The sequence below is a fragment of the Jaculus jaculus genome, chromosome 2 (genome assembly GCF_020740685.1).
Source record: "Jaculus jaculus isolate mJacJac1 chromosome 2, mJacJac1.mat.Y.cur, whole genome shotgun sequence".
NCBI lineage: Eukaryota > Metazoa > Chordata > Mammalia > Rodentia > Dipodidae > Jaculus > Jaculus jaculus.
In genome coordinates, this window is record NC_059103.1 from 65,903,237 (window position 1) to 65,926,973 (window position 23,737).

Genomic DNA, 23,737 nt, shown 5'->3' on the forward strand with positions numbered 1-23,737 from the left:
TTTGGGTGACTGGCTGCTGCACAAACTGAACCCACCAGAGCCTCACTTGCTGGGGAAGTGTTCTACCACTGAGCGGCATCTCGAACCCATACAGGAATATTCATGTCACTAAGAAAGTGACATCTGAGCACATAACAAAGGGGAAAGTAGTTCTCCATGAAAAAAAAAAATGCTCAAATCTCACTAAATATTTCATCTCTATATGCCAATCCATACAACTAAAAAGAACTGTATTCCAAGGCAAGCATGATGGCACATGCCTTTAATCCCAGCATTTAGGAGGCAGAGGTAGGAGGATCACTGTGAGTTTGAAGACAGCCTGGGACTACATGGTGAATTCCAGAGATCCTACCTCAACAAAACAAAACAAAAGAATTGTATTCCAATACAATTTAATTTCTTATAGTAGTTAGCTGAGCACACTCAAGCAATATTAAAAATTGTCCACTGAAGAAAAATACACCTGAATTTATTTTTGAAAAATATCTTAATCAGGCTGGAGAGGTGGCTTAGCAGTTAAGGCACTTGCCTGTAAAGCTTCAAGGTTTATGTTCAACTCTCCAGGTCCCATGTAAGCCAGACACACAGTGACACAAGCACACAATGTCACACAGACACACAAGGAGGCGCACACATCTGGAGTTCAGCTGCAGTGACTGGAGGCTCTGGCACCCCAGTTCTCTCTCTACCCCCACCCTCTCTCTCTCATATACAAAAAAAAGGAATTGCTCCACTATTGAGTCAGTCCTAGCAGCTCATGTTATTCCCACACCCAATAAAAATCTTCCATCTTTGCCTCAAAGTGACCTCCATGGTCCTTGGTCACTCCTGAACCTTACATGTGGTGCTGTGACTCACACAGGAAGGCTTCTGATTGCTCTCTTGGATGGCCAGACCTCCTTTTTATCTTACCAGACCACCAAGCTACCATTTGACCCTCTGAAGGCCTCCGACCACCTCTGTCTGATACAGGTTCTCACACCCACCACGATTTGGCCTCACTCTTCTTCCCTTCCTCGTCTCCTTCCTTCTTGGTAAGTGTCTCTCTTGGGTTGGCCTGCTCTTGGGGTTCACCCCTCCTCGTGGCTTGCTGGCATGACAGGCTACACCCCTTGGCCGCTAGGCCCCAACTCCAGGTCTCCAGAAAGATGCACTCTGGACACCTCAGGTCTCACTCTCTCCGGTCTACTGTACCCTAATGGGCACCTTTAGGTTTGGTTGCACCATCTTGGGACACCCCCTCTCCCTCCTGAGTTCTCATCTTCCACTCCCAGCCACTTTAATCTTCCACAGCCAGTAGCTTTCACCATGGGGAGCACAATCACTCTCCTTGCCCACGAACAGGCTAAAAACACAACAGTTGCGACCCGTACGGCCTCTGCCCACATGGGAGGTACAGGCCCCGTTCACCCTAATGGGCCAGGGGGTCATATTGGTGTTCTGTGTAAACCTAGCTTAAGCTCTGGTTTATTTTTCTCTCACCCTTCTTTTGCTCTTTCTCTGTCTCCTTAAGAACTTATAGTCTCAGAGGGGGGCGTACTTAATAGGATGGTATTATATATTTGTAAGTAGAAGAATAGATTAATGGGGGTTAAAAGGCCCAAAGTTAGGTCAGGGGGAGAGATTGAGTACAGGAAAGGTGGAGGAAGGGCTAATCAAAATCTAAGAGGATATAAATAAATCATATGGAATCCCACTTTTTTGGACAATGGAATGCTCAGGAGCCATAGAGTGTTGCTAGAAAATTTTCAGTGCCAGGGATAGAAGATACCTCTCAGTGAGTTGTTGGCCAGGGAGGTCACTGATGCCCCCAAAACATTATAGGCCATTGCCGAGGCCCTTGGTTTCCCACCAGGAATAGATGGTAAGACCCTATTGCTGACTTGGGCTGAAAGGCCACTGAGAAATCCGGCTGGAACTGAGCTGATAACCTCAGAAAGCTGGAAGAAGCCATTCTGCATGCAGTTCAATGGGAGAAAGAGAAATCACCAGTGAAGATCTCAACAGTGGATACTGCAAGCCTTATACTTCACCAGCCAGGCCAAATGAGCCAATGGGTGCAATAGTGGCATGTCTATCATGGTGGAAACCAACTGCCCTCTAATTGAACTGGAGGTCTGCTCCATGGGAGGGAATACATCCCTGATACTGAAAACTTAAAACAGTGGTTGTCATGAGCCCTAGGTGTGTAACATCTGCTGCTGTCTGGCTGAATGCATATACTATGCTTATCAAACTGCCCAGTAAGCACTTCTCCTAATGTTCATACCCTTATATTAATGCTACTCTCACTTTTGGTAGAGAATCTTCTCTTTCAGATGGCAGTAACCTTGGGATGACTCAGAAGGTATCTTGGTGCTGGAAAGAAGTGACAGGAGTGCTCACTACAGCAATATCTCTATCACACCTTCCAAGCTCAGGGTCCATTGCGGAAGAATTGGCAGAAAGAATGTAAGAGCCAAAGGAAGGGTTAGAACTCCTTACAACATGCTCTCCCCAAACACAAAATGGCCTGGATATCCATGGCCTCACAGTGCCTGACACTACCTACACGAGACCATCATAAGAGGAGGAAAAGATCATGATATCAAAATAGACTGACTGAGATGGGGAGGGGATATGATGGAGAATGGAGTTTCGAAGGGAAAAGTGAGGGGGAGGGAGGGTATTACCATGGGATATTTTTTATAATCATGGAAGTTGTTAATAAAAATTTGAAGAAAAACAAAGAACTTAGTCTCTATGACTCTTGGATGACATCTTTCTTTGCAACTCTGCTGGGCCACATCCATAAGCTGGACAATGGGTCCAAATGGCCTGAAAATACTTTTGACTTCCAAATTCTCACTGATTTAAAAAACTTCTGCCAATATACAGGCAAATGGTCCAAAATACCCTATGTTTCACTCTGTATGCAAGGCCTTCTCTCTACCTACCATTCTCATAAGGTCCTTCTAGCCGAGGTCTCTCAAGAATACACTCTCACTCAATCCCTCCCCCATATTCATCCTCACCCTCTGCTTTTGAACCAGATGCCATAGAGGACCTTACCCCAACATATCCTCTAGCTCCTTCAGCCTTTCCTGACACCCCGCCTGGTAACAAAGTTTGAGTTTAGTCTCTGGAGTTATAAATAGAATAGAAATTTAAAATGGAATGTATAACTTCTGAATAAATTAATGAATGAAGGGGAAATGGTTGTCTAGAGTCTATATGAAAAGTACACTTTTACACACCACTGCATTTACTAAAACTGCTGAGAAGACTATGTATATGATTTTAAACCTAAGTTGTTTTTCTCACTCTTGAAAGGAGTACTTCTTTGTGAAAGCAGTTCTTACAGCTTTGTTTTCAACCACGTAAAAATGTTTTATATATTACTCTAACTTGTTGTCCTCCACAATCTATTGTCTTAATTGTACTGTTTTCTGATTTATGTCTTGAGACAGTAACTTTTTGAATACAAATAAACCTACAAAAAAAGAAAAGAAAAGTACACTTAAAATGAATGTGTGTGTGTGACTACATATGTGGCTCACAGCCTTAAGGCTGCAGAATGATTTCTGTTCTGAGCAGTGCCATTTCATTGTGGGGATGTTTTCCGCCAAGCCCACTGTATGAGATGGCATAGCCAATTTTTACTGTTGAGTATCCCCCAGAAGGAACACTAAAAGTAATTAAGATCATAGAAAAGATGCAAGATTCTCCTACTCTTAGAGAGTTTTAAAATGGTAGGATCAGAAGGTAGCCTATTACCCCTGAGGGAAGATCAAAACTCTTAGGGGGAAAAAGGGCTCTTTCTTAGTTTCCCTGCCTTGCAGAGCCAGGGAACTGCAAGCACAGGGTATCTCAGGACCCTGGCCTCAGCATGATGATGAATGATTGCCAAGTCACTATGGGGACTTCATATAAGAAATCTGTAACTGTTTGTTTTCCATTTACTTTATCTTTCCATGCTTATATGGAACTAGTAACAGACAATAGCCTCAAGATTTATGTTGAAATTTAAAAGTACTCGATAATAAATTTGTTAAAAAAAATCCTAAGATTTCTAATGCTTAAATCTGCTTACATAGTTTTAAAAATGTGTTTCAGGAAAATTATAGGAAACAAAGTTCTAAAATCTATGTTTATCCTGGATAAATAGCATAAATCAAATCTGATCTATTCTTTCTTTAAAGAAGTTATTTCAGCTTACAATCATGGCAGTTGTTAATAAAAAATAAATTAACTAAAAAGTTATTTCAAAAGGCTTTTTGAGGGGAAAAATGGTCATACTAAACGTGTTATGGTAAGAACAATATAAAAGTTTTTGTTGGTAGTTATGAGATGAACTGACTAAAAAGATAAACTGGAGAGAAAACTTTAAAATTCACTCATTAATATTCTCTCCTAAGGTTATTATATCTAAAAACTTGAAAAAAATGACTTATTTCATGGTGAACAGTAAGAAAAATTCTAAACAAAATTATGTTGTGATTTAAGATGTAATTCCTCAATTTCTACAACAACCAATCTTAATACTTTAGATTTAACTTACATCATTATTTTATTTCATGGCAACAGTAAGAAAAATTCTGTGTTGTGCCTTAAGATGTAATTCCTCCAGTAATGAGTCCTAATGCTTTAGATTTAACTTATGTCATTACTGAACAAATTTCCCAAAGTACTACAGACAGAATTCTAGAGTCGGTGCTTATTTACAAAGCCACACGCACGTAGCGGAGCATGCATCTGGAAATTGCAGCGACAAGTGGCGCTGGCATGCCCACGCCCTCTTTTTCCATGAGACTTGTCTCCTTTTTTATTAGATCATGGCAGTTTAATCCAGTTCCCTTATTCTTTGGGTATGTTAAATATAACTAAAGTAATTTCAAAAACTGACTTATAGATTAATGAACAACTTATTTAGCTTTTAAGAGTGCTAAATCTTCTAAAAAATGTATGTATATAAAGATATCCCAATTCTGATAGGCTTAAAAATTTATCTAATTTTTTATGTCTTCATATTTAAGCCAAAAATGTTACTACATAAAATAGATTTCTTATTTATTTTCCATTCTGTCAGATCTTTCGTTCATCGTTTACTCTCTGTAGCCTCATGTGCCTTAAATATGTCAACTCTACTTTTTGTTAGTATCCGACTTTTCCAGATATCAGAATAATGTAATCTGGTTTGTACAAAGTCCATGATGTTAGACTATCAATTAGCTTCCAGCACCATGCCTGGCTCAAACTCTGGAATTTTAAGATGGTTCTTATCTTGTTCATGCTGATTTTGCTTGTGATTATCACTGAGGTTATAATCTAAGTCTTATAACAAGTGACTTATTGTGATTTTGTTCTTAGAAAAGCTGAAAAAGCTCTTCATGTCTTAAAAAATCCACTGTGTACAATGTTAATATAGCTTGTCTAAGCCTCATGTAACAGTCAGAAATATATCTTTAGTTAAGCCTTAAAATTGTTCAACGGTAAAAAGTACTTATTTAAGAAATTACTTTGTATCTGTCATACTGTCTCTAATGTAACTCAACAATGACCAAGTTTTATTATTGAGCTATGTATAATCAGTCTCAGTCAAGGTTTCACTTAATTAATTATCTCATTTCTGGTATCTTAAGTTCATTGCTTAGAGAAATATTGATACTTAAAACATGGAAATACAAACGATGCTAATATCGTTGTCTAAGCTTCATGTAACAGTCATAAATATTTCTTTAGTTAAGCCTTAAAATTGTTCAATAGTAAAAGGTACTTATTTAAGAAATTGCTTTGTGTCTGTCACATTGTGTCTAATATAACTCAACAATGACCAAATTTTATTCTTGATCTATGTATAATCAGTCTCAGTCAAGGTTTCATTTAATTAATTGTCTCATTTCTGGTATCTTAAGTTCATTGCTTACAAACAGCAATATTTACAACATGTTTCCTGCCCTTAAAAAAGGCCAGTTTTCTGGGCTTGTCTCAAAAAAAAATTCTTTTTTTATGAGAGAGAATGAGCACACCAGGGTCTCTGGCTACTGCAAATGAACTCCAGACACATGCGTATCTGGCTTATGTGGGTCTGGGGAGTTGAACGTGGATCCTTAGGCTTGGCAGGCAAGTGCCTTAACTGCTAAGCCATCTCTCCAGCCCTGAATTTCTAATACACTGCACATTTATTTAATAAATTTTAACTGTTAGTATACCTGATAATTCTAATGAAAACTGGTTATATTTGTTTTATTTATTTTTTAAGAAATAAATTTAAGCCGGGCGTGGTGGCGCATGCCTTTAATTCCAGCACTCGGGAGGCACAGGTTGGAGGATTGCCATGAGTTCAAGGCCACCCTGAGATGACAGCGTTAATTCCAGGTCAGCCTGGACCAGAGTGAGACCCTACCTCCTACCTCGAAAAACCAAAACAAAAAAAAAAAAAAAAAAGAAAGAAAGAAAGAAGAAATAAATTTAATTAAAGCTCGTTACTGCATGGAAGACACGAGATGCCTTCACACAGTTAAAAGAATCCAGTTATGTATGTATGCATGGATATATAAAAGAATGCAGTTATGAAAGAAGCACCATGGACAGTCTCAAGTAGCTGGAAGTATAAAATGGGCTCCTTTTGTATTTTTTTTTTTATGAAAGAAAGAGCAAATTGGCACACCAGGGCCTTCAGCCACTGCAACAAATTCCAGATGTGTGCCACCTTGTGCATGTGCAACCTTGCGTGCTTGTGTCTGGCTTACGTAGGACCTGAAGAGTCTAACATGGGTCCTTAGGCTTTGCAGGCAAGTGCCTTAACCACTAAGCCATCTCTCCAGCCCCTTATTTTCTTTTTTTTAAAAAAGTGAAAATCTCAAGTGCTGGGATGAAAGGCAGGTGCTACCACGCCTGACACTCATTTTAATGTTTGAGCACATTTCAAAGAGGAAAATCTAGAAAAACAAAGATTTTACCTAATTACATTTGTCTATAAACTCTTTACTTCAGGATGAATAAATGCCACTTTCTCTCCCCCTTAGTGTTTTGAAGCAGGGTCTTGTTTATGTAGCCCTGGCAGGCTTGAAACTGTATAGCCCAAACTAGCCTCAAATTCTACAATTCTCTTGTCTCAGCCTCCTAGAGTTTGGGATGCCATGTATTAGTCTTCACCCTCAGCTTAAATTTTTTCTACACTAAAACCTCTCTCTCTCTGTCTCTCTCTTTTAATTTTTTTTTTTGAAGCAGGGTTTCACTCTAGCCCAGGCTGACCTGCAATTCTCTCTGTAGTCTCAGGCTGGTCTTGAACTCACAGCCATTCTCCTACCTCTGCCTCCCAAGTGCTGGGATTAAAGGCATGCAGCACTACACCTGGCTCAACACTAACATCTTTTTACTCCATGAAACAGAAAATGACTATGCCACTGAACTACAGAGCATTTTAAATGGGGGCTGGTGAGATAGTCCAGTGGTTAAGCACCCTGGTTTGCAAAGTCTGACAGCCCAACTGAGTTCCTTAACGCCTATGTAAAGTGGACACAAACTGGTTCATGCATCTGATGTTCATTTGCAACAGCAAGAGACCCTCGCATATCCATGGATACACACATACACCTGGCACATGCAGTGTTTTGTTGTTGATGTTTGTTTGCTCCCCTTCCCCCGCCCCCAGCTAGGGTCTCACTCTAGCCCAGGTGACCTGAAATTCACAGTGTAACCATAGGATGGCCTTGAGCTCACAGCAATCCTTCTACCTCTGCCTCCTGAGTGCTAGGATTAAAGGCGTGAACCACCATGCCTGGCAGAGAGAGTGGGCACACACGAGGGCCACTGCAAATGAACTCCAGACACATATGCCACTTTGTACATATGGCTCTATATGGGTACTGGGGAATTAAACATGGGTCATTAGGCTTTATGCATGTTTTAACTGCCAAGCCATCTTTCAGCCCCAAATACAGCTTAAGTGTTTCAGATATCTTTCAGAACTTCTATCGTGTTCTGAAAACTGAAATTATTAGGAACACATAATTAAGACAACATTTATTTCCCAAATTAAAATTTGGTAAACAAATGGAATAGCTTTCAATGACTTACTACAAATTGGTCTTTGGAAATATAAAAATTACAAAAAGGCCCTTCACAAGGCAATTCCTCTGTCAATTTTTCAGCACAGACTCATTGCTAGCACAATAATTATAATGAATTGGCTAACCGGAATGAAAATTCTTTGTCAAAAAAGGCAATATAAGAATTCAGGTTTTCACAAAAGCTACTGGTGGGTGGAGATGTGGCTAAGTAGTAAAACACGTGCCAAACATGCACATTCACATGAGGACTGATGCCTAGCAAGGCAAAAACAACCAACCAACCAATGTCAACAAAAAACTACAACTGGGCGTGCCAATGCATGTCTACAATCCAAGCACTGGGGACACTGAGGCAGGAGGATCCAGTTCTCTTCAGTGCCAGCCTACAGAAAACCCACAATAACTCCTTCATCTTCTGCAAAGAGGATGGCACAGAAATTCTGTCAGTCAGGTGATGCTACCTGAAGGTACTGTGCCTCCTTTACTTTCTACAGGAATCCTGACATATATGTCAGGATCATTACCACTGGGGTAATCCATGGGGACCTTGGAAACCCAGAGAATTAATGACCTAAGGACAAAAATGGGTTATGTCAAAATAAAGCAACAGTTGAAAACATGAATGGAAGGGGCTGGAAGATTAAGAGCCACAGGGTAGGTAGAAATATCCTGAGGCACAGCTTCCTCCAGGCTGACTGATGCCCTAATTATCCCACAGAGGTCACCAATAACCTTACTGAGGAGGGCCCTCAGGAAAATGAGGACCTGGGAAGAGGGGATATAAGACTATTATCTATGTAAAAACTAATAAAGGGCTGGAGAGATGGCTTAGCAATTGAGCCCTTGCCTGTGAAGTCCTAAGTTCAAGGCTTGATTCCCCAGGACCCACGTTAGCCAGATGCACAAAGGGGCATATGAGTCTGGAGTTCATTTGCAGTGGCTGAAGGCCCTGGTGCGCCCATTCTCTCCCGCCCTCCCTCCCCCCTCCCTCTCTCTCTCTCTCATCCTCAACTAACTAACAAACTAACTAACTAACTAACTAACTAACTAACTAACTAACTAAATAAATAAATAAATAAATAAAAAGGGAGAGATGGAGGATTCTAAACTTCAGCCATCTACCTCACAATATGAAAAGTGAAAAGAAATCTCTACAAAACCTCTTTTTGGAGCGTGTCCTTCACATCTAGAACAGACCAGAATTGACAGGGCAAAATAATCTCCTGAATGGAACTTAACAGGCCTGCAGATACAAACTGTCAAAATCTCACTAGACAATTCCTTGAAGGCAAAACTGGGTTTTGATGGGAAAAAAAAAATTCCTTAATTATCGTGAGGAAGACCATGTGGCTCATCCCAGGTCTGTTGTAATAAGAGTTCTCTGTATTTAAGCATTCCAAGTTTCCCACATTTGCATGTGGCCCATTATTCCATTCACAAAGGGCATGTGTATGTAAGTGGCTATTTCCACTTAAGACACTGTCCAAAATACTTTAAAACATCAAATTAGGGCATCTAATGGATGAAGCAGGGGCAATAATATAGAAATGAAAAACAAACAGTATTTTTTAAAAAATTTAAAAAACAGCTCTAATTTAATTTTCAAGATACAATGTTTAATAAAATTCTTTTTTTTGTTTTTTTGTTTTTCAAGGTAGGGTCTCACCCTAGCCCAGGCTGACCTGGAATTCACTACGGAGTCTCTGGGTGGCCTCAAACTCACAGCAATCTTCCTACCTCTGCCTCCCGAGTGCTGGGATTAAAGGTGTGCACCACCATGCCCAGCTCATAAAATTCGTAATAGTAAGTTTTATTTAAGGATATTTTAATCCCTTTTTATATTTTCCTTTTTAGACTCTTCAACAGTGCAAAACTTACAAATTAAATCAAATTTCTCACTACTGTAAATGTTGTATGAAAGGTATTTCTTGTATGATATTTTTCAAGAGCTAGAAACTGAATACTTCATGTGGCAACCATGAAACACTTGTCTGTATTTGATATAGAAAAAAATAAATGAGCCTTGGATAAACAGAAAAATGCATGTCTTTTTTTTTTTTTTTTTTTTGGCTTTTCGTATCTTGTTCATACACACTTAACTGCCTTACTTATTCCCAAGACCAAATAAGAATACACATAAGAGTTTTTTGGTCTGCAAATGATACCTTTTAGTATATCTACCTGCAAAATTTTGATCAGTAAATCCCTATTTAAAAAATGTTTTGCTTTGTTTTGAGAAGTCTCAGGAAGCCTAGTCCAGCCTATACCTCTCTGTGGAGCCAAAAATGACCTTGAACTCCTGATATTCTGGCTCCTTCACCGCACAAATGCAAGGGTTACTGGTGTATACCATTATATCAAACCTAAAAACCTAAAAATGCCTTTCTAAATTAGATTTTCCTTTTCTGAGACAAGGCCTTTCTGTATAGCCCAGGCTGACTCTGAACTCTTAACTGTCCTACCTCAGTTTCCTTAGTTTTCAGATTGCAGGCATGTGCCAGCACACACAGGTCAACTTTAGTTTCAAAAGACAAATACATATAAATAAGTGTCTTTACCCACATGGACACAATACATAAAAATTCATGAACAAACTTCAATAAAAAAAAAGATACAAATCAAATGATTGAGATGAGGAGGTAATATGATGGAGAATGGAATTTCAAAGGGGAAAGTGTGGGGGGGAGGGAAGTTATTACAATGGGATATTTTGTATAATCATGGAAAATGTTAATAAAAATTGTGAAAAGAAAAAAAATACAATCAAAGCACCCAGAAATTATCCAGGCTGCCAAGTTAACAGCAGGGTGACCAAATCCACAGTTTCAGTTTTGATTTGAGTCCACTTCCTCACCAGCCACTGTGGACAAACAAATCTGGACTATTTTAACTTCCCCAAAATGCAGCTGACGAATTTATAAATTGATTCTACCTTTGACCTATCATACATACCAGTGTTCTATCCAAAAGTTTTCTCAAGGGTTCAGTGGAGAAGACGGCTAGTGGGAGGAGTTTATAATTAGGTTGCATGATGTTATAAGAATGGAAGGTGTCAATAAAATGTTTAAAAAGTGTAAAACAAATTTCTTCAAGTCTGTCTAGCTCAGAAATGTGTAAGGCTAAAGTTGCATCTTTCCTATATTACCTATTACTTCATATCAACATTTAAATTTTCCTTTAAAAAAACTATAAGCCAGAGCCGGGTGTGGTGGCGCATGCCTTTTAATCCCAGAATTTGGGAGACAGAGGTAGGTGGATTGCTGTGAGTTCGAGGCCACCCTGAGACTACGTAGTGAATTCCAGGTCAGCGTGGACTAGAGCAAGACCTTACCTCGAAAAAAATAAAATAAATAAATAAATAAATAATATATACATACATACATACATACATACACACACACACACACACACACACATACATGCCAGGTGTGGTAGCTCATACTTATAATCCCACCACTGAGAGGCAAAGACAGGAGGATCAGCAATGATTTTGAGGCCAGCATTGCTCCCTGCCCAAAAAAACAAAAAATTTTTTAAACTATCATCAATTCTTTCTAAACATTACAAATGCTTGAGAATTTTTTCTTTTTTTTTTTTTTTAAATCTTAAGACTTTCATGACTACAGGGGTCCTTTCCTGCAGGGCATGGTGGCACACGCCATTAATCCCAGTACTCGAGTGGCTGAGGTAAGACAATCACTGTGAGTTTGAGGCCACCTTGAGAAGAAATAGTTAATTCCAGGTTAGCCTAGGCTACAGTAAGACCCTACCTCGAAAAACCATAAATAAATAAATAAAAATAATCTTTCCCTCTTAATCAGTCTAAATGCATGTTTCCAAATGTACAGTTATCACAAATAAGAACTGTTACTGTGAGAGATAACATAAAGGAAAACAGCCTCTGGAGACCTAGAAAGTACTCATATTGCCTTAACATATTTAAATTCAATTCTGTTTTGTTTTGGTTTGTCTAGGTAAGGTTTCACTCTAGTGTAGGCTGACCTGTAATTCACTCTGGATTCTCAGGGTGGCCTCGAACACATGGCAATCCTCCTACCTCTGCCTCCAGAGTGCTGAGATTAAAGGCTTGTGCCACCACGCCTGGCTTTTGTTGCTTTTTTTGAGGTAGAGTCTTACTCTAGGCCAGGCTGACCTGGAATTAACTACTTAGTCTCAGGGTGGCCTCCAACTCACAGTGATCTTCCTACCTCTGCCTCCTGAGTACTAGGAATAAAGATGTGTGCCACCATGCCTGGCTCAAAAATGTATTTTTTAATGATGAAAAGTTTGCAACTTATTCTCTATAATCACAAAAAAAAGCTTTCAGAAAGTAAATATAAAAGCAAATTTTTCTAAGCATAATTTTCATATTAAACATTTCATTTTTTTGTATCCAATTTAGAGCTTTATTTTAATTCAGTAAAACATCTATTACATAGAATTAAGCTTCCTGGTTTTAGAAATCATTGGTACACAGACAAAATCTATGTTGCAACTTTTAGAAAAACATAATCACTTTGTGCAACTATTATTAAGCATGGGAAGTCACTTAGAAATGGATTTTTGGCATTTGGGAGATGAAGGCAGGGGGATCTGTTCAAGACCTTAGCTACATGAGATCCTGTTTCAATAAAATAATGGATTTTGGCTTCATTAACAGCAAAGCTTTTTTTTTTTTTTTTTTTTTTTCAGTATTCTGGATCTCTAGTATTTCCCAACCTCTGCTGCCAGGCTATGATTCCCCCACCTCTAGGGTCTTGTACAAGCTTAACAAGTACCCTGACAGCTTCGCCATTTGAAAATGTATATTTTTTTGGGGGGGGGGAGAGTTGAGAGAGAAAGAAGAGATAGCATGGTCATGTCAGGGCTTCTGCAAACAAACTGCAGATGCCTGGGCTACCTTGGCGCATCTGGCTTCATGTGGGTACTAGGAAATTGAACTCTGGCTGGCAGGCTTTGCAAGCAAGTGCCTTTAATGGCTGAGCCAACTTCTCCTTTTCCTTAGTTCCCTCCTTGTGCTCTTTCTTCCCTCCATCCCTTTCTCGTTTCTGGCAACATATGCGTTCTATACTGTTTCACATCAAATAAAATATTTTTAGTTTTATGTTGTCATGATGCATATGAACAGTATATTTTTAAATATAAAAAATTATATAAACATAATTCTGAAAATACATACACACTGTTCAGAAATCACAATGTAAGCCCGTCTTGGTGGCACACACCTTTAATCCTAGCAATCAGGAGGCAGAGGCCAGAGGATCACTGTGACCTTGAGGCCAGCTTGTGCTAAAATGAGACCCTACCTGGAAGGAAAAAACAAAACAAAACAAAACAAAACAGAAATTACAGTATTATCCCAAGGAGACATGACCCTTCTCATCTATAAAGGATATATGTTCACTAAAGTAAAATGAGCCTATGGTAAACTTTTTTTTTTTTTTTTTTCCTTTTTGAGAAGGGATCTTTGTAGTAACCAAGCTGGCCTTGAATTCATGATCATTCAACCGTGGCCTCTCCAGTAATTTAAGTGTATGCTCACCACATCCACCTTAAAAGTAAACTTTTGAAACATTTCAAGTATCACAACCATAAACCCTAAAATAACTATAAAATATAAAAGAAGACTTATTTGGATAAAAAAGAATATGAAACTTCTGACTTTGAAGATGTAACCTAATGATGTGAAACACATTACCAGGACTTCCTGCCTCCATTTCTGACATGGTTTCTAGGCTGGTTAGGTCTTTATGGAAGAGTCGTCTGACAGTTCTGCAGCCTCTTCCTTCTTGCCACCTATAACCATCTTCACTTTCTTGAAATGATTCTTTTCTTGGCCGACTTACAATAGGAATCCTAGGTCCAGGTTTGAATTCTCTCCAGTGATCTGGATTCCCAGTAAGTTCATCAGGCAGCCACCTCTTACTTTGATCCCTGTGGTTGTCATTCATCCAAGCAGACTGGCTGTATATTGGGTTTTTAAATGCATAAGGGTTGCTGGAAACAGCATATGGTCCTTTTCTAGGGGTATTCCCATAGTTCCCAGGTGCTATCTTTTTTTTGGGAAGGCCTTTTTCCATTTTGCTGCTATGGCCTTTCCCATAGTCATCCATTATTAAATAATCTTGTTGGGGATGACCCCTTCTGAAATCATCATCATCAATAATTCCCCGGTCTTTAGAACGCTTCACAAAGTAAGGTTTTGCTGCATCTCCCATGGTCTTTGACTTCAATTTTCTTACTCTGCACCTAAAGGAAAGTATTTTGATGAAACAAACTAGAATTAGAAATTATTCCAAGTACACAAATATTTACTACAGTGGTGTAAAAAGCCATTACTTTTTTTTTTTTTTTTTTGAGTGAGGTTCTTACTAAACTAGGATAACTTGGAACTCAGGCTGGCCTCAAACTCAACACAATTAAATCTCAGCCTCCTGAATGCCGGGTGTGAACCACGAAGCCTAACTTCCCTAATTTAAAAAAAAAAAAAATTCTATCACACTGTTAGTATTTTCACTGTTAGGAGACCTAATCCTATAATCATAAAACGATACTACTTAGTATGAGGATTAAATATGTAAGAGAAATGCTCCTCTCAACATAGCTCCTCCCTTCAAAGTAAACATCTCAATACTGTTACAAAATTTCCAAGTCTTTTCTAAAGGAGAAGTTGGCAATTACTTTTTAAGTGTCATACAAAGTAACCGAAACTGTGAACAGACTATGTTTCTTTTTAACTCAGATCACAACAGACTGGCTTTGATCTCTTGGGCGACAGAGGGGCTGGGCTTCCGACCCAGATACTCCAGTAATCAGAAGGCGCTGGGTTTCAGACCAAAGGACAACTCCAACTAGCCACCCCACTTCTCAGTCCCCAGGCCCAAACAAGTTTGATTTTCACGAACTGACACTCCTTTCCCTTCCCTATCTGGCTGCCCCACCCCAGATCTGCCTCAGTTTCCACACTGGGAGACTCCGGGCGGAGAAGGAGGCGGCGTCCCGGCACTACTGGCCACGAAGCCACCGCCGAGACCAAGAAGCAGGAAGTGACCTGACATCTCCACTGGGTTCCGGGGTTCCCCGGCGGCCGGGGGGGCGGGGGGAGGCAAGGCCAGTGCCTGGACCCGATCCCCGCTCTGCCCCTGCAGAGTCTGACACAAAGTGAAGACACGGACTCGAATCCCAAAGATCCTTCTCCGCGGCCGGGGAGCTCTCGGGTCAGCGAAACTGGGGCGAGGAGGTGGAGGAGGATGGAGCCAACGTACCTCCGGGCCCAGGCCCGATCTCTCCTCCGGAGACCTGGGAACTCACCGGAGACCCAGCCCGGAGGCGAGTCCGGGAGGGGCGCGACGAGAAGCCGCCCGGAGGACTCACCACCTCCGCCGCGGTCCCCCGCCTCTTCCTGTCCCGGCCCGGCTCCCTCTCCGTGTTTTCCTTCGGCCCCACTTCCGGCCCTCAGCGTTGTCTCATTGTGCGCGATTGGAAGCCGGCGGTGTCCCCGCCCGTCGTTCCGCCGCACACGCCGGAAACGCGCGCCGCGCCCTACGTTCCGACCCGCCGCGGGCTCTGTGCGCTCCCGGTCGCGGGGCGTCGCAGGCGCGCCGCCGCGTTCGCTGGCCGCCCGGTCGGCCTCGTCGGCGGAGCGGAGCTGGTGGCCTCGGGCTCCCCTCGCGGCTCCGGCGCTGAGAGCTCGGGGAGGCGCCGCCCCGGGACTCTCCCGGGGACTCCGAAGCACGCTCTTTTGCTGTCTTTCTGATAATCTCCCGTAATTTCACGCTCAAGTGTCCCGGTTCGGTGTGGTTAAGGGAACGAAAGTCCTATTTTGAAGAATACGTGTCTTGGTGAAATGATCTGCGCGGGTCAAAGTCGAACTTTGAACCTAAGCTTGCACACTTTTCTAAGCAGACAACACGAAGCAGTTTATTGTACTTTTAAACTGGACCGTCGTGCTCTTTACTATCTGTGGCGCTTTAAATGCTTTGAAGGTATCACGCAACAGAAATTAAGGAGTGTTGGGAAAACAGGGCAGGTTTTCTCTTCTAGACCATATAATTTTAAATTCATAGGTTTTGTGGCCAACGGTCTCTAAGCAAACGCCCTGGCTATACTCAGACACTTTTTTTTTTTTAAAGCTTTGTAAATATTAATTCAATCCTCCAAGAATAAAGAATGATTATCTCCAATTTGAGATTGGACAAGTAAAGCGCTTAAGGGCAAAGTAAGTAGCCTGACAAATTGGAACCTTGTTAGGGGGAAAGAGAGTGGTCTTAGGTGCCTGTACTCAAGTGATTAAAAATGCATTCCTACAACTTTGGTATGATCCCTTGTGTAGATGTCTCTGAAAATTTACGAGAAGCTAATTATGCGTTTGACAGGCAGGCAGTGGCCTTTCATATAGAGTCCAAAGGGAGTTGGTGATGTATGATTACATCTGTTAGAGAACAGCAGAAGCCTCACCACACCCAGTTGAGTCCCTAAATTAGTACCAAAGAACGAATTCAGGTGAGCTAGCTTTGAGTCTAGAACCCTAGAGCAGCACAGCATACATCTTTAGAAGGACTTAAAATATGTTTCAGTGCCTGGCATGGCGGCTCTATAATCCTATCCGGAGGCTGACATAGGGTCAGCCTGGGATACAGAGTGAGTTCCGGGTCACAGTGAAATCCTGACTCATTAAAAATACATATTTTTAAATTTTTTTTTGTTTATTTTATTTATTTGAGAGTGACAGACAGAGAGAGAAAGAGGCAGAGAGAGAGAATGGGCACGCCAGGGCCTCCAGCCGCTTAAAACGAACTCCAGACGTGTGCATCCAGACCTTGTGCATCTGGCTAACGTGGGTCCTGGGTAATCGAGCCTCGAACAGGGGTCCTTAGGCTTCACAGGCGAGCGCTTAACCACTAAGCCATTTCTGCAGCCCTAAAAATACATATTTATGGTGGTGGCACAAACTAATCCCAGCTCTCAGGAGGCAGAGTTAGGACGATCAGTGTGAGTTTTAGGCCACTCTGAGACTACAGAGTGAATTCCAAGTCAAGTTAGCCTGTGCTAGAGTGAGATCCTACATTGAAACACACCACACATATGTTTTCCTATAGTATTTTCATATTCTAAATAGTTGTTTTTAAGGTTCCTCTTGAGGGACGAGGATTTTGCACAGCTGGTAGAGCTTACCTAGCATCCACAAGGTCCATAGTTCTTTCCCCAACACTGGAAAAAAAATATTTTGAAAGATATAGTCTTTTTTTTTTTTTAATTTTTATTTATTTATTTGAGAGCGACAGACACAGAGAGAAAGACAGAGGGAGAGAGAGAGAATGGGCGCGCCAGGGCTTCCAGCCGCTGCAAACGAACTCCAGATGCGTGCGCCCCCTTGTGCATCTGGCTAACGTGGGACCTGGGGAACCGAGCCTCGAACCGGGGTCCTTAGGCTTCACAGGCAAGCACTTAACCGCTAAGCCATCTCTCCAGCCCAAGATATAGTCTTAAAGAGAAACTAAAAGCAAATATAACTCCTTGTCTCTATTAGAAGATAATGGGAATTTACTTTGGTTGTGGAAATCCTTAGAATCCAGTCGAAATGTTTGGTTTGGACTTCCTCTGGACATCTTTGGAAGGAATACTGAATTTCTCAGAATATTTGTGGTGATTGCTTTTTGATCTACCTACTTTCAACAACCTGGAATGTAGGGGTTGTTGTCTGAGTCAGGAACAGCTATACAGTTGACTACTGTTCAAAGAACAGTAACACTTCCCCCTATGTCACAATGTATTTTCTACAGTGAACAAGAAATTTCCCACTGTTAGGTACCTTGACAAGTCAATCCTTAACAAACCACTGTTTTTTATAGCACAAATACATCAGAAGTATTGAGAATATTATATTCATAGTTTAATCACTTTTTTATCCCAATACTTTTCATGTACTTTATTAGCAAACTATGTAGATTCTTCTTGTAAATACCCAAAAGAAAACAAAAGTTATATCCAAAGTTCAGCAGTTTCTTGTCACTGGTACAGCTGGCAACCCTGTGCTAGTCAATCAAAAACAAGGCTTGGTTGGACTGCCACAATCAGTAGCTGCCACCTTGTCCTCTAATCTGTCCACACAATAGCCAGAAAGTTAAGCTCCTGTGAACCTTTAGCCAGACTCCATATATCCCACCTCTAAGAGTAAATACTGAAGGCCTTAAAATAGCTACAAAGCTCTGCCCTTTCCTCCAGGCATCACCTTTACTCCTCTTGCCTCTGAGAACAACATGGAATATATTTGGTCTTTGTCCTGGTTTCTGACTTGTTTTTCTTGCCTTCATCATCATCACCATCATCATCATCATCATTATTTTGAGGTAGGATCACTAGAAAAGAGTGCTAGGCTTCTCAAGAAAGAGTCGCCGAGCTGTGTGTGGTGGCGCATGCTTTTAATCCCAGCACTCAGGAGGCAGAGGTAGGGGATCTCCATGAGTTCGAGGCCACCCTGAGACTACATAGTGAATTCCGGGTCAGCCTGGGCTAGAGTGAGACTCTACCTCAAAAAGAAAGAAAGAATGAGTCCAAGTCCCATTTAAGTGTGTAACATCTAACAATAGCTATATAGATTTGACTTTGGGTTTTGAGATATTGTTTAAAGAATTTAAAGAATACCAAATGAACCAACAGGTGCACTAGTGGCAAGTCTCTTATGGGGGGAACCAACCACTCTCTAGCTGGACATGGGAAGGAATATATCCCTGACACTGAAAACCTACAACAGGAGTAGTCATGAACCCTAGGGGTGTAATGTCTGCTGGTGTCTGGCTAAATGCTCACCAAACTGCCCAGTAAGCACTTCTCTTAATGTTCATACCTACATATTAATGCTACTCTCACTTTTGGTTAGAGAAGCTTCTCTTTTCAGGTGGCAGTGACCTTGGGATGACTCAGAAGGCACCATGGTGCCGAGAAGTGACAGAAGAGTGCTCACCACTGAAACATATGTATCACATCTTCCAAGACTCAGGATCCATTGCTGAAGAGGTGGCAGAAAAAATGTAAGAGTCAAAGGAAGGGTGGGACTCCTTACCATGCCCTCTTCCAGATACAAAATGGCCTGGATATCCATGACCTTGCAGCAGCGCACACTACATACACAAGACCATCGTAATAGGAGGAAAAGATGATGACATCAAAATAAAAGAGAGGCTGCTTGAGAGAGAGAATGTGTATGATGGAGAGTGGAGTTTCAAAGAAGAAAGTTGAGGGCGGGGAGTACCATGAGTTATTGGCTACACTTATAGATGTTGTCAATAAAAATAAATAAATAAATTAGCCAGGCATGATGGCACATGTCTTTAATCCCAGCATTTGGGAGGCAGAGGTAGGAAGATTACTATGAGTTCAAGGCCACCCTGAGATGACATAGTGCATTCCAGGTCAGCCTGGGCTACAGTGAGGCCCTACCTCAAAGAAAAGTTAATTAATTGCTTAACAAAAAGAATTGAAAGATTAAATTAAAATGTTTTGGGGACCAGGAGATGGCTCTTTGGGTAAGAGTTCTTACTTTAGAATCATGAGGACCTCAGTATGATCCCTGGCAACAATAAAAAATCCAGGCATGGCTATGAGTGCCTGTAACTCCAGCACTTAGCAGGATGGAGATAGGAAGATCCCTTGGGCTCACTGGCTGGCCAGTCTAAGTGAAACATGCTGAACTCACGTGTCAGTGAGAGACCCTGTCTCAAGGAAATAAAGCAGAAGGATGGTATAGGAGCATATCTGCGATTTTCCTCTGGCCTCTGCACTTACGTGCTTGCTGGAGGCACACGCACCAAAATGTGTATGGGCATATATGTGTGTATGTAGATATAAGTGTGTGTTTGTGTGTGTGTGTGTGTGTGTGTGTGTGTGTTGTGGTAGTGGTGGTTGAACTCAGGGTCTTAGGCATATCAGGCAAGCACTCTGCCAATGAACTATATCCCCAGCCCTATACCTATGTTTATCTGAAAAACCCTGTCTATTGTTATTGAAGCAGGCTCTCACTCTAGTCCAGGCTGACCAGGAAAACTCTCTATAACCCCAGGCTGGCCTTGAACTCACTACTGTCCTCCTATGTCAGCCTCCTGAGTGCTGGCATTAGAAGCATGAGCCATCATATCCAACTTTGGAAAACTGTTGGTTTTTTTTTAAGTATTTATTTTTATTTATTTACTGGAGAAACACAGACAGTGAGAGTGAGTATGGGCATACCAGGGCCTCCTGCCTTTGCAAATGAACATGTACCACTTTGTGCATCTGGCTTTATGTAGGAAGTGGAGAATCAAACTGGACCATCAGGCTCTGCAAGAAATCACCTTTGCACATCCCTTTAAGCTCAGCACTTGGGAGGTAGAAATAGGAGGATCACTGTGGGTTTGAGGACACCCTGAGACTACATAGTGAATTCCAACCTGGGTAAGAACGAGACCCTAACTTGTAAACCAAAAGAAAAAAAAGAAACAACCAAAGAAAAGAGAGAGAGAGAGAGCACCTTTAGCCACTTTAACCACAAAGTAATATCCCCAGTCCACAGAAAACCTGTTTTTAAAATAATATTATTTTTAATTTTTTTGGTTTATTTTTATTTATTTATTTGAGAGCGACAGACAGAGAAAGAGGCAGAGAGAGAGAGAGAATGGGCGTGCCAGGGCTTCCAGCCGCTGCAGACGAATTCCAGATGCGTGCGCCCCCTTGTGCATCTGGCTAACGTGGGTCCTGGGGAATCGAGCCTCGAACCGGGGTCCTTAGGCTTCACAGACAAGCACTTAACCACTAAGCCATCTCTCCAGCCCTAAAATAATATTTTTATTAATTTATTTGTAAACAGAAACAGAGAGAATGAAGGGAGATTGGTACACCGGAGCTTCTAGTCACTGCAAAATAAACTCCACCTTAGGCTCTCTGTATGAGTACTGGGGAATCAAACCCAGACTGCTAGGCCTTGAATACAAGTGCCTTTAACTGCTGAGCAATCTCTCCAACCCCCAAAACCTTTCTCTTTTTTTTGAGGTAAGGTCTCACTCTAGCACAAACTGACCTGGAATTCACTATGTAGTCTCAAGCTGACCTCGAACTCACAGCCATCCTCCTATCTCTGCCTCCCAAGTGCTGGGAATAAAGGCTGTACCACCACACCCAGCCTTTTTTTTTTTAAGTAATTTTTTTTTCTTTTGGAGACAAGGTCTCATGTATCTCAGGCTTGCCTCTAACTCGCTATGTGGCTGAGGATGATTGTGAACTTCTGATCCTCCTGTTTTCATTTCCTGATTGCTGGGATTACAAGTGTAAGTCACCATACCCAGTTTATGAGGTACAAGGAATAGAAGCCAGGGCTTGATGCATTCCAGGCATTCAACCAATTGAGGCACCTTGCTAGCTTAGTAAATGAGATCCTAAGGTTTGTGAGGTACACTGAATAGGTTTACAAACTGATAAGATATAATCACTTCACAAAAGGTCAAAAGAATTTGTAGATAATAAAGAAGTCAAGATAAATGTTTTGAGCCAGGAGCGGTCATGCATGCCAACACTTGGGAAGCTGAGGTAGGATAATTGCTATGAATTGGAGGCCAGCTTGAGCTACATAGTGAGACCCTATTTTGAAAACCCAAGTTCTGGGGATTGTGTGCTTGCATAGCTAGCATGCAAGAAGCTCTGAGTTCCATCCCTGGAATAGCATAAAATGGTGTGGTGGTACACAACTACAATCCCAACAATCAGAAAGTGGAGGCAGGAAGAACAAAAGTTCAAGATCATCTTCAGCTCCACAACCAGTTTAGCCAGCCTGGTATATATGAGACCCTGTCTCAAATACACACACACACACACACACACACACACACACACACACATATGCCTGTAACTCCAGCACTTGTGAGGCTAAGGCAGGAGAATTGCTACAAGGTCAAGGCCAGCTCGGCCTATGTAGAAAGAATACCAAGTCAGCCAAGACCCTATCTCAAAACTGAAAATAAAAAAGGTTTTGACTGTAAATGTGGTTTATTACTTTGTGAGATTATCAGGAAAGTACAGATGTACAGATAAGAGAAGAGTAATGGTATTCACAGGTCACATATACTTTTACCATAAGTGGTTCGTTGCTTTTTAAACACTTCTTGTGTGAAATTATTTCTCAAAAAGAGAGGACTATTGTCTCTAAGCGGGCAATCAATCTTCTCTTTGAGGTGTATCAAGTCTTGGCTTCTCGCCAGCACTGATGAGATCTTTTCCTTCCCATGTCCCCATAATTTCCCCTGTCCCTGTGGTATCTGTACTGCTCACATCCTCTTGGCCTTCATATCTCTGTTCAAAGGTCATGTTCTCGTGTAATCCTCTCCACACACCATTTTCTTTTACTGCAGTGATGAGGACTGAGCCCAGGCAAGCAAGTACCCTATCACCAAGTTACATTCCCAACCCCTAGCTACCTGTTGGTTGGTTTGCTTGTTTCAAGACAAGGTCTCACCATAAACTCTGGATGGTCTGAAACTCTCTATGTAGGTCAAACTAGCCTCAAACTCTCAGGGATCCTCCTGCCTCATCCAGGGACTGTAGACATGAGCCACTATACTCAGCTCTGTTTTTGTGCCAGAGATCAAACCTAGAGCATGCCATGCACATGATCTACCCTGAGTACATTCCTAGTCCTCTGACCACCCACTCAAGTCACAGTCCACCATCGGTCCTGCGCTTTCCCAGTCACTCTCCCCTGTTTCTTTTCTTTTTTGGTTTATTTTTATTTATTTAATTGAGAGTGACAGACAGAGAAAGAGGCAGAGAGAGACAGAGAATGGGTGCGCCAGGGCTTCCAGCCACTGCAGACGATTTCCAGATGCGTGCGCCCCCTTGTGCATCTGGCTAACGTGGGTCCTGGGGAATCGAGCCTCAAACTGGGATCCTTAGGCTTCACAGGCAAGCGCTTAACCGCTAAGCCATCTCTCCAGCCCTCCTGTTTCTTATTCTTCTTTCACTATGTGTACCTTGTCACCTATCAGATTACTTAATGGTTCATTTTATTTTGCCATTAGGTTTTGATTGTTTTTCAGACAAGGTCTTGCTACATAGCATAGGCTGGCCTCAAGCTTCTGATCCTCCTGCCTCAGCCTCACAAATGCTGGAATTGGTGAATGCCACCATACCAGGTTTAGATTCTGAGGATTCTGAGGCTGTTTTTTCAGGTCAGCATGTCAAAGTATACCACGTTATGGGGGTGTCATATTCTGAGCTCAAACAACTTGGTTTGCACAAAACAAGGTACATACTAACTAAAATCTGTGTCCTGTTGGGAAGAAGAAGGTCCGAATGGATAGAGCCAACCCTGTTCCCTGTTCCCTGTTCCCCACACCTCCCTTAACCAAATATGTCTCTGGAGTAAATTTCAGAATTGTCCTGTAGAATAAAGTATTAATAGGAAAGCAGAACTAGGTTTAGAGCTTTAAAGTTTCAGCAGATGGACTGGGAATTTCTGGCTCAGCAGTTAAAGGTTCTTATTTGCAAAGCCTCCTGACCCAGGTTCAATTCCCCAGTACCCACATAAAGCCAAATGAACAAGGTGGCACACACATTTAGAGTTCATTAGCAGTGGCAAGCAGCTCTGACATATTCTCTTTCTCTCTTTCCTGACATAAATACATAAAAATATTTAGTGTTTCACAGAGAAGATTTTCTAG

General features: G+C 41.5%; 1 protein-coding gene across 5 annotated transcripts in view; it reads right to left on the minus strand.

Annotated features, from left to right (window-relative positions):
* Positions 1 to 15,476, minus strand: part of Tut7 (terminal uridylyl transferase 7) — an 88,835-nt gene extending 73,359 nt beyond the window's left edge. For 3 of the 5 annotated variants that reach the window (XM_004672342.2, XM_045142526.1, XM_045142523.1), the window contains exons 1-2: positions 15,320 to 15,476; positions 13,753 to 14,303 (exon numbers count right to left, since the gene is read on the minus strand). In XM_004672342.2, the coding sequence (XP_004672399.1) occupies positions 13,753 to 14,272 (520 nt within the window). In that variant the 5' untranslated portion in view covers positions 14,273 to 14,303; positions 15,320 to 15,476. Of the gene's footprint in view, positions 1 to 13,752; positions 14,304 to 15,105; positions 15,238 to 15,319 lie in introns of those variants that run through there. The other 2 variants (XM_045142525.1, XM_045142524.1) reach the window with 2 other exon arrangements.
* Positions 15,477 to 23,737: the final 8,261 nt, after the last annotated feature.